Here is a 12,391-nt window from a genome sequence, read left to right as displayed (position 1 = left end):
TATAATATAATATAATATAATATAATATAATATAATATATAATATTATTGAACTAATAGAAATGGAAATTTGGGGGAGAAATTAGCTTAATTGTCATGAAAATAATGTCATAATGCAAAAAAACTTTACAGTCTTAAAATCAGCTTAATTATTTTCATGCACAATATGATTAGTGTAAATACATTGCAAAGGAAAGCATTGCTATTACTCTAGCACGGTTTGTGGCATGAATATGAATGATCCCTCTTGTGCAGCGTGCTGTGCTATTATTTTTTCTAAGTGATTTAGATTTTTTTCCTGATGGAAAAAGTAACCTGCCAGAGCAAATTTTGTATTATTATTATTTCCTGTTGATTTGGGGGTGAAACATGACCTTGCAATGTTTGGAGAGAGAATCTGTCTGAGATGGGGTTGTGTTATCTGTGTGTGCATCCTTCCTCACATATTCCGGACGTGTGGATGTTTACAGCGAGAAGACACTGTGGGAGTGCATCACCATGGAGTTCTCATTATGCATTCGCAGGCCAGACTCAAAGAGGAGCTAAATTTGGAGAGATCTGGCCCATGTGCTCACAGGCCTGATAATGAATGCGTCTCCAGCCTTTCATGTAATCAGACACTTATGAAAAGTCTACATGCTGGCGGTGCTTTGATATCACATTGTTCCCGGTCTCCACGGGGCTCTGCCAGCACCTCGCCATCCTCCTGCTTTAACACGGCCCTCACTTCCTGTTGTTTTTCTTTGCACGTGTGGTTAACATGAACACCATCATTTGTCTCGACTCATGAAACATATGGTGTTCTACTTTACATATTTATATTTAGTGACACTTGGTAAGGTTATGTATTCCACTTTTTATTTAAATTTTGTATTTTCTATCCCATGTATTTATTTAGTTTCTTTTTCTTTCTTTTTTTTTATTTTTTAAATCTTTTATTAGTGGTCTTTGCAAAAAAAAAACTGTAATTAATTAATTTATTAGGTGACAAATCAATCTATTTATCATCTATAGGATGAGCACCTTTTAATATTAATAATTTCATAACCCTTATAAAAAATTACAATGGCATTGTCATAGAAATATATAATAGAAAAAGAAAACATGTTTGTTTTTGGAAACTAGCACCATGTAGTATTCAGGATTTTTGTATTTAATTGTTTGTTTGATTGTTATATATATATATATATATATATATATATATATATATATATATATATTTTTTTTTTTGTATATTTATTTCAGCTAGTTGCCACATTTTTTCTAATTTACTTTTTAAGTTGTATAAGTTTTCAATCTAATATTTATATATTATTATTACGTTTTTCATTTATATATTATTCTCATAATGCAATAGTTTTATATATTGTGTTCTACTTTCTATTTTTATTTAGATATGGTTATGAATTCCACTTTTTTGGAATGAACTTGACTTTTTTTTTTAAGTCATGTCTGCATTTTTTTATTATATATATAGTCTATTATTTACATAGTCAATTTTTGTATAGTCAATTTTTTTCTTGATGTATCTCATTTTTTTCTTGTTTATTCATTTAGTGTATTACATTTTTTAAATCTATTTATTAGTGGTCTTTGCGAAGTCCAAGCATCGGTATTAATATTGCTCATATACACGGTTAGTTTGCTAAGTATTACACGTCATTGCTTGTCCTGTATTTGTCTCACAGATATGAATAATGCCTCAAATCATATTGTTTGCTAAATAGATGTGTGCTTTTACTTTTCTAAGCTATTGAACTGGCAGTTAGCACTGAATGAGGAACTTGTGCCATATCTAGAGGTCAGAACATAGAGACTTTTGACTCAGGCCTGTATGCAACCACCAGAACACCACAGCTTTGTGGCATTGAGTTTTGCATGGGCCAATACCACTCTTATTTTCCTCAGAAAATGTAAAAATCTAATTAATTTCTGCTTTTGCTCAGTAATTACCTCAGGACGACTTCCCTCGGTAGAATTGCACAGAACTTGGCTGGGGTTTACTGACTGTACAGGGGAGTCATTAAAGAAAATTAAATAACTAATAAGAGGCTTGGGTTTTGCATCTTTGCTGCCACTTCACACGTTCTTTAGGCACATCATTACCACTTGAAGACCCAGAAAGCTCTAAATGATGACAAAGAGCCTCCTCTCCCCATGTCCCCGATGTTATAACCCAGCCACAAAACAACCTACATTGGGTTAGCCATCAAAGGAACAAAGCAAAACTCAAACCAGCCGTGCATTTCCCTCAGTGCTACAGATCTCTACTGCGCTTTCTGAAAATGCTTTCAGTGCACTCAAGTGAGCAAAACCCCACAAGCTATTTTAATAGCATGATTAATTAATGAGTCAGAAAATAAAATAAAGCTCACCAGTATAATATCAAACTAATCAAACTATAATATCAAACTCATCAGTATAATAATAAACTCATCCATTTATTAGAAGACACATTTAATTAATTTATTAGGTGATAAATCAATCTATTTATCATCTATAGGACGAGCACCTTTTAATATTAATAATTTCATAACCCTTATAAAAAATTACAATGGCATTGTCATAGAAATATATAATAGAAAAAGAAAACATGTTTGTTTTTGGAAACTAGCACCATGTAGTATTCAGGATTTTTGTATTTAATTGTTTGTTTGAGATATTTATATATAAGTGTGTGTTTTTTTTTTATATATATATATATATATATATATATATATATATATATATATACAATTTATATTTTTATATATTACAAAAAAACATGGTAAGACATTGTTTTTGTACACTATCACCATATAATATTCAGAATTCTATTTTATTTTATATATTTGTATTATTGTATTTATTTATTAGTTTGTGTATCCCATTTTGGAATGTATTTATTAATTTACTGTATTCCGTATTTTAATATATTTGAATCATGTATTACACTTTACAAAAAAATACGGTAATACGATTCAGTTTTTGGACACTACACCATGTAGTATAGGACGAGCACCTTTTAATATTAATAATTTCATAACCCTTATAAAAAATTACAATGGCATTGTCATAGAAATATATAATAGAAAAAGAAAACATGTTTGTTTTTGGAAACTAGCACCATGTAGTATTCAGGATTTTTGTATTTAATTGTTTGTTTGATTGTTATATATATATATATATATATATATATATATATATATATATATACAATTTATATTTTTATATATTACAAAAAAACATGGTAAGATTGTACACTAGTACACTATCACCATATAATATTCAGAATTCTATTTTATTTTATATATTTGTATTATTGTATTTATTTATTAGTTTGTGTATCCCATTTTGGAATGTATTTATTAATTTACTGTATTCCGTATTTTAATATATTTGAATCATGTATTACACTTTACAAAAAAATACGGTAATACGATTCAGTTTTTGGACACTACACCATGTAGTATTAAGAATTTTATTTTATAAATGTTATTATTATTATTATTATTATGTTAATGTATTAAGTCATGCATTCATTCTTTTTTTATTTAGTCAATTTTGTGTTTTATGTATACCATTTTGGAATTTATTTATTCATTATTCATTAGTGTATTCTACTTTTTTAATATATATTACATTTTACAAAACCATAATAATATAATGTTTGTTTTTGAACACTAGCACCATGCAGTATTTTGTCCATGAGGTACTTTGCAATATGACAGAATATATTATATGTGATATCATATCAAATCTTATATAATCAAACGGACCATGCTGTATATCAGAGTCTTATGGTTTAGTAATGGTATCAAATGCTAATACCATCACTGAATCATGGTACCACCATAGTATTTTTAAAACACGCTAGTGTGAACAAATGTAAATGTCTGGTTGTTTGAGTTTGAGAAGCATCAGCACTAACTCACCGTTGTCCCTGGCCAGCTGAAAGTATCCGTCCACTAGTGAAGCTCCGTTGTTGAAGTGTTGAGTCATGTGATCGAGCCAGTTGGCCTCCAGAGTACAGATGCCCTCGCCCTGCGGCTGCACTCGCAGAGGCACTTTAACCGTGTAGTACTTCAGCTGACCCTCACGCCGACCCGGGTAGTTAAACAGTCCAAAGAGCTCGGCTCCTGTGACATGTGAAACACTGATTTCAATGGAAATACAGACAAAAATTATTCAAAAAATCAGACACATTTTAAAGGCAGAGGACATTTGAATGAACATCATATTGGAACAGGGCTCAACAATGATTATTGTCATTATCAGCAGCCATATCACCCTGTAGCCCAAGACTGGTTGCCCACTGAAGCTAAGCAGGGCTGAGCCTGGTCAGTACCTGGATGGAAGACCTCCTGAGAAAACTAGGTTGCTGCTGGAAGAGGTGTTAGTGAGGCCAGCAGGGGGTGTTCACCCTGTGGTCTTTGTGGGTCCTAACGCCCCAGTATAGTGATGGGGACACTATACTGTCAACAAGCACCGTCCTTCGGATGAGATGTTAAACCGAGGTCCTGACTCTCTGTGGTCATTAAAAATCCCAGGATGTCTTTCGAAAAGAGTAGAGGTGTGACCTCGGCATCCTGGCCAAATTCGCCCATTGGCCTCTGACCATCATGGCCTCCTAACAATCCCCATATCTGCTGATTGGCTTCATCACTCTGTCTCCTCTCCACCAATAAGCTGGTGTGTGGTGGGCGTTCTGGCGCACTATGGCTGCCGTCGCATCATCCAGGTGGATGCTGCACACTGGTGGTGGATGAGGAGATACCCCTGACAATGTGGAGCGCTTTGAGTGCCTAGAAAGGCGCTATATAAATGTAATGAATTATTATTATTATTATTGTAATGATGAATTAATTGATACTGACATAATAATTATTTGAAAATATTTTTTATGTATTTGTAAATATTTTTTATCACTATTATGTTTATATACTATATATATATATAAATATATATATATATTAGGGTTATTATAGATCAATTATAGATAGATTATAGATATATATTTAAAAAAACTAGTAAAAATGATAAAAACACAGTATAAATTTTTTTTTATATTTTTTTACATGAATTATTATATTTTATTAAGTTTTAGTAATTTTGTTGTGTGTTTTTATTTTTGTTAAAAAAGCTTAAAAATAAAAACAAAAACTGATTCAAAATAGATACTATATATATATAATTTTGTATATTATATTTATGTATTATAAAATACTGATTAATACTAACACGGATTACAAATTACATTTGATTTAATTTAGCGGTCCATGGGCCAATATTCATTCTGAGGCAGACACTAAACCAGTACTAACCATCATAACCCAAACTCGCACTGGTCTTGTTGGGAAGGATATTAGATTTGTTGCTTTGTGAAGTGCGTGTTCCATCGCTGTGGTCCTTCACACTTAATTAATTAGCTTGTAGATGGGCTTAACAACTAATTAGCTGATGTCCTGGTCTAGCTGAGGTGAGTAATTAAGGAAATTAGGTGATGTAGTGGCAGTCTCGAACAAGTATTTAGGACCAAGTATTTCTCACTAGACCGGCCCCACACTTGAGAGAACTGACCATCCGTTCTTCTCAATGAGATTACATTTGACTGGAAAACAAAACACTATTTACATCTGCCACAAAGAGAAAGAGAGCGGACCTAATGGATTACGATAGTCTAAGATGAATTTGTTTGTGTGCCTGGCTTCACCCAGTAAAACCTCTCTATTTTCAGACCTATATTACAACTAATGGGAAATTGAGCGAAAAGATAAATATGGCTGCACTTTTGCTCTGGCAGCGATCGTTTAGATTGCCGCTGACTGCATTGAGTCATTAACTGCCTCTGACAGGACCAAGAGAAGCCAATGAGAGAGAGCCATCTGAATGGCTTTCTGAGCAAAATTGAATCATTAATTGTTGTTTTACTTCAACTGGGGTACAACAGGTTCTTCCTATAAACCCATTCCCTGTAATGTTCACAGTACATGTGCATCACTTTATTACAGGCAGATTTTTATTTTATTTCTGCCCTTTTTTATAAATAGGGGCCAGTGCGTGATGGAAATCCCCGGCAAGAGCCTGTGTACTTCTAGGCCCAAAAATCAAAAAGGTGAAAGCAAATTATATTTTGAATAAAGAACAATTTAGATTTTTTTTGTGTTGTTATTTTCATGACAATTATGCACATGTATCCCCTCATTTTTATTACTCAAACGCAAAACATTTTTCATTGTGAAATATTTATACGTCACAGTAGTGTTTGTTGTACTGACCTTATTTAAATGAAATATTTCTATTTGATTTTTTTATTTACATTTTTTTATTTTATTTAAAATATTTTTTTTATCAATTTTTATATTTTATTTTATTTAAATCATTTTATTACTATATATATATATATATATATATATATATATATAGTGTATATATATATTGTGTATATATACATATATATATATATATATATATATATATATATATTATATATATATATAGTGTGTATATATATATATATATATATATATAAATAATAAAAAATGTTTTTGTAGATTTTAGTATTTAGTTTTTTTTTTCTACAGTACAAAACTTGCATTAATTTGCAGAATTTGTGGACATAAATGTGAAAGATAGTGACAGTGGATATGTTTTAATAAGGTCCACCTAAATATTAAAGCTGCTATATTCTAGTCTAACTATATTCTTAGTTTTAAATAAAACTGGCTTTTTGAACACTAGCACCATATAGTATTTTTGTCCATGCAAATGTACTTTGCAATATGATTTAGATAACATGAATGTAATATGTGATATGATATGTACTATAAAATCTTATAAAATCAAAAAAAAGGGGGAAAAAACCCTGGTGTCCATCAAAGTCTCATGATTTATCAAATGCTCATACCATCACTGAATCATTATTATTTCTATAATTAGAAATAAAATCTAGTGTGAACAAAAGTAAAGGTCTGATTCTCTGAGTTTCAGAAGTATCACCACTAACTCAGCATTGTCATAGTATCTTACAGTTAAAAGTTGCATTAATTTGCAATGAGAATTTGGGGAAATGGCATTCTCTATTCTCTAAAAATTCTCTATCAAAGTTTCACTTATAATAAAACTGGCTGGTTGCAGCTCTAAATACAGTTCATTAGACACAAAGTCATGCTCTCCACACACATGGGGAAGTCGGACTAGTAACCCAAAGGTTGCGGGTTTGAGTCTCGTACCGGCAGGGATTGTAGGTGGGGGGAGTGAATGTACAGTGCTCTCTCCCACCTTCAATACCACGACTGAGGTGCCCTTCAGCAAGGCACCGGCCCCCCAACTGCTCCCCGGGTGCCGCAGCATAAATGGCTGCCCACTGCTCCGGGTGTGTGTTCACGGTGTGTGTGTGTTCACTGCTGTGTGTGTGCACTTTTGATGGGTTAAATGCAGAGCACTAATTCCAAGTATGGGTCACATCACTTTTCACTCACATGAAAGCCACTGTCTTTGTGACATTCACTAACTTTCAGAGGGGCTTGGTAAAGCGTTGGCCATTTAGTGGGGCAACAAGCACAGGCCTCCATATGTGATCAACCCTTTTGACAAGGTCAAACACGCTGGATATCTGCAGTTAGCACTGCCAAGGAACGCGACATGTCATCAAGTGTTTGCCTAATCCGCATTTGAATTGCATCATATCAGCACACAAACACATGCCCACAAGTCCTGACCTCCGTCTACATGGGAGGCGATAACTATGGAAAAATTCGGATGTGGATTGCTGAAGTTCCAAACATAAGGCTCAGATATAAATAGATGTTTTTTGACTCAAAGGCGCACATTCTGGAAAACACTTCAAGACAGCATGTCTATTTTAGCATTGCTGTTACTTTCTGCTTGATTCCCTTAGTTATGAACACAGTCCAAATAAACATCGCTATTAGCAGAAACAATTCACATTTAGTTAATTTCCTAAAAAAATTGTCACCTATCATTATCAATGTTATTTTAGTAGCTTTAAGGTACTATTTTAGTTTTTATTAATATTTAGAATTAATGTCTTTGAAGTAATCTCTTTATTTATGTATTTATTTATTTCATTTGAATTCACATTTTGTTATTTTTGCATGAATAATTTGATATTTGTGTATCACCATTATTGATTCTTTTTATTTATTTAATTCTATTCTTAATCTTCGGCATTTGAATTGTTTTGGGATAGGAATTAATAGTTAGAAAATGAGAAAAATGAATGCCTTTGGAAGTGCTTTTGTCACTGAACAATTTCTACCTTGTTTTGATGAAAATAAAAAATATATTTTTATATTTTTTACATGAATTATTATATTTTATTAAGTTTTAGTAATTTGGTTGTGTGTTTTTTTCGTAAACGTTTTTACAGTTTTTATTCTTTTTTTATTTATTTTAGTACATCAAGTTCTAAGCTGAAGTATTAGTATTCAACTAAATTAAAATGAGAAATGGTGCAACTAGCTGAAATAAAATATTTTGAAAGTGTTTTTTTAAGTAAATTTAAGTATTTTTTGAAATTTTATTGAAGTAAATGTTGAATTTTTATTTAAAGCAATGAATTTTTTTTTTTATGGTTTTAGTTGACTAATAACGCTGATCATTAAACTGCAATACATTTGTTTTTGTTTTTCTTTTATTTCAAAATTAAATTTTTTTTTATTTTAAAATTTTTCTAAATGTACATTTCATGGCTTAACAATGCTACTTCTTTGCCACAGTTTTAAGACTACAACCTGAACAGCTTTTCATTAAAATAATGACATAATCTTAATGGTCCTACAATCGACTTCACTCTCACGTTCTTATTTCTTTTTCATGTTGGTTTAAAATGCATCTTGTGAGATTGACCCAGAATACTGGCCTTACTATGTAAAGCACTTTGAATTACAAGCTGTGCATGAAACGAACTATACAATTAATCTTGCCTTTCCTTTCTGAATGCAGGCTTCACTCGATGGCTGCACGGCGGGATGTGAAAGCCCTTTGACAAACCTGCACCTCATCTGAGCTCTGAGCATTTCACACTGCTGACCAGCGGCATTATGTTTTATAGATGTTCACCGTGAGCATTAGAGGGATTTGAGCGGGGAATGACTATATTTATCAGCAGTGGCGATAAGTCATAAAGACGCAGCGCTGTGCCAAAGGACTCCTGGCAGCTGTCATTTTGTGGCTGAATGAGAAAAATTGGTGTAGCATGAGGCCACCGGTGGCGACAGTAGGATAACTCCACTGCTGACGAAGTCACTTTCACATCCAGATGGAGACTCGGGCTGCCGGCACAGGACTCCCAGCATGCATCGTTCACATGGTACGGCGATTTCTGTGCACAATGCTACAATTTTACAAATAAAAAAGGCTCCCTAGCTAATGTTGAGAATGAGGTTTGCCATCTGGTTACTGGTGGGAAAGGAAGGGTGAACAAAGCCTAATCTAGCACCCGCTGTGTGGGTTTTTGTAAATGCCAAGTCTGCACAATCCCATACGTCAAAGCATTGCTTAAACTCTGTGACAATGCTTTTCTTCAGACAAAAACGACAAAATCAGGCTAGTGAGATGCTTTCACAATATATGACACCCAGAAGACAAATGAGTTTTGATCTTTCTGAGAAAAACAGCTGGCATTAGGGCTGAGTGATATATTTGTGACTGTTATGCTGTCAATATTAAAATATACCAATATTGTAACCAGTATGTTAAGTGTCTTTAGACTAGTTTCACCAAAAAATGTCACTCATAATCAAATAATCAAAAATGACAAAATGCAAGAGCATGTGATAAGGTTATGTTTAGAGTTATGGAAATAAATCACAACATGTTGACTTCTAATGGCATTTTTTAATAATGTCGATTAGTTTATTTGTCTGGCATGAAACTATAGGCTAATGTCTTTGAATTATAATCATTTTGGGGGTTTCTTGATAAATACTGATATGCAATTAATCAAAATAATAATGTAATTAAATTTGATTTAATTGACTGACCGCCCTAAAATGAAAATTACATTTTCGTTCAGTGAAAAACTGTTGAAAACATGTTTTGATTGTTTTTGTTCAACTAAATTAAACTTTACAATCACCTTTTAAGCCATTTAATAAGTAAGCAAATGTAATCAATGTAAATAAAACAGCAGTACATACACAACTTTTCAAAATTTTGGGGTCCGTAAGTTTAAAAAAAATTTTTTTTTTAGAATTTTAATACATTTATTCAGCAAGGATGCATTCATTTGGTTAAAGACTTTTGCATTGTTACAAAGCTTTCTATTTCAAAAGCTTGCTTTCTATTCATCAACGAATCCTGACAAGCTAAATGTATCACAGATTCCATAAAAATATGAAGCAGTACAACTTTTTAAAATATTGATAATAATAATACATTTCCTGAGCACGAAATCAGCATATTAGAATGATTTCTGAAGGCTCACGTGACACTGAAGACTAGAGTAATGATGCTGAAAATTCAGCTTTGCATCACAGGAATAAATTACATTTTACAATAAATTCACATCGAAAAAAAAGCTACTTTAAATGAAAATATGATATTGTTCATGATATTACAGTTTTTACTGTATTTTTAATCAAATAAATGCATCCTTGGGGAGCAGACGAAACTTCTTTTTAAACAAACATTTAAAAAATCTTACAGACCCCAAACTTTTTGAACGGTATTAAATACTTATATTGAATATGTTTAAAAATGTGCTAAAAAACATCACCCAGCCCTGGCCAGTGTCATATGTTGGAACTAAAATACACTTTTATTTTCGCTAAATATTTTGTGAGATTTCGTCTGATCAAAGGATAAAGACGATCAACCCACCACTCTTAGTCAGGGCCAACCTGCTGGGTTTCTCGGATGTGTCTGTGCGTTCGGCCGTGTCGTTGTTGTTGTGTGTCAGTGTATCTCCTTGCTGTGTTTCACCAGATCCTGATTTCAACACGGCTGATATCTCAACAGAGAGATCATCTCCATCTCCACCTTCAGTAGCTTTCACGTCCTCTCTCAGAGCCTCACCTCCCCCGTTTTTCCCTTCGTTCTCCGCTCCGGACTCGTCTCCCAGCTCCGGCTCCTCCAGGGGACTGGGACTGGGAGTCAGCCCAGAGCCGTGCAGCGAGCTGGGGCTGGAGTGCAGGGAGAGGGAGGGTTCCTCTGGTTCTCTGTGCCGTAGAACGTGTGGGCGTAGGCCAGCTGGCTCCTGGATGAAGCCCACAAACATGATGCCCTGATCCGCAGCGTCCTGGATCTGCTGAGAAGAAAATATGAACAGAGTAAGACTATATATTTCACTTGCCAGTTTAGACCAACATGAATTTCCGTGCTGGTCTGGTTGGTGCTGGTTTATCCTGCTTAAACAGTAAGAATGTTTACTGTAGCCAGTAATAAAACAACTTGAAATCCTTAAGTCATCTTCCCCATGTGCTCTGAGAACAAAACAAGCATGTAACCACCAGCCATTAACATATGAAAAGCCTTCACACACAAGACAGCATTTCAGCTCTCAATTATCAATGACATTTGACATATTATTGTAGTTGTCCTTATATGTGGGATTTTTACACATACATTACTGTTCAAAGTTTGGAATATATATATATAATAAAATTATAAGTAATATAATTTTTTGTACACTTACTTTTTTTTACACTTACTAACAGACAAAAATCACAATAATACAAATAATAAAACCAAAATAATAATAAAATCCAATAATAATAATAATTTAAAAAATCCTCAGCATGAATACAATTACAGTTTTCTATCTGAATATATTTTTAAATGTAATTTATGTAATGTAATTTTCAGCATCATTACTCAAGTCTTCAGTGTCACAAGATCCTTCAGAAATCATTCTGATATGCTGATTTTCTGCTCAACATTATTGTTATCAATGATGAAAACTGTTTTTGTGGAAATCGCGATATACTACCATTTAAAAGTCTGCACTAAGTATGATTTTGGAAAAATAAATGAATAATTATATTCAGCGAGGACTCATCAAATTGATCAAGAGTTACAGTAAAAACATTTTATAATCTTACGAAAGATTTCTATTTCAAATAAATGCTAGTCTTTTGAACAGGTCTGTTCGTCAAAGAATCCTGAAAAAATGTATCACAGTTTCCACAAAAATATTAAGCAGAAAAAAAAGCTTTACAACATTGATAATAATAAGAGCCATTATTAATAATTAAGTAATAATAATAATTCAGCACCATGATTTTCAAGCTAAATTCTGCTTTGCATCACAGGAATACATTACTTTTTAAAATGTATTCACATAGAAAACAGCTATTTTCAAATTATAATAATACTTCACAATTGCTACTGTATTTTTGATCAAATAAATGCAGCCTTAATTTGCGAGCATAAGAGACTTCTTAAAAAAA

The 12,391-nt window shown here is 32.8% G+C and overlaps 1 protein-coding gene and 1 long non-coding RNA gene across 3 annotated transcripts in view; one reads left to right on the top strand and one right to left on the bottom strand.

The window, feature by feature from the left end:
* Positions 1–12,391, bottom strand: part of LOC107592114 (raftlin-like) — a 110,067-nt gene that overhangs the window by 20,747 nt on the left and 76,929 nt on the right. Inside the window, exons 5-6 of one of the 2 annotated variants that reach the window (XM_016281497.1) lie at positions 10,824–11,250; positions 3,914–4,117 (exon numbers count right to left, since the gene is read on the bottom strand). In XM_016281497.1, the coding sequence (XP_016136983.1) occupies positions 3,914–4,117; positions 10,824–11,250 (631 nt within the window). The remainder of the gene's footprint in view (positions 1–3,913; positions 4,118–10,823; positions 11,251–12,391) is intronic. The other variant, XM_016281498.1, reaches the window with a different exon arrangement.
* On the top strand, positions 5,309–9,351 carry LOC107592116 (uncharacterized). The gene is made up of 2 exons (XR_001609942.1): positions 5,309–6,093; positions 8,946–9,351. It is a non-coding gene; the product is annotated as an uncharacterized lncRNA (long non-coding RNA).

This window comes from Sinocyclocheilus grahami, unplaced genomic scaffold (assembly GCF_001515645.1).
Source record: "Sinocyclocheilus grahami isolate Dianchi unplaced genomic scaffold, SAMN03320097.WGS_v1.1 scaffold150.1, whole genome shotgun sequence".
Lineage (NCBI taxonomy): Eukaryota > Metazoa > Chordata > Actinopteri > Cypriniformes > Cyprinidae > Sinocyclocheilus > Sinocyclocheilus grahami.
This window is presented reverse-complemented; position numbering and strand designations above follow the sequence as displayed.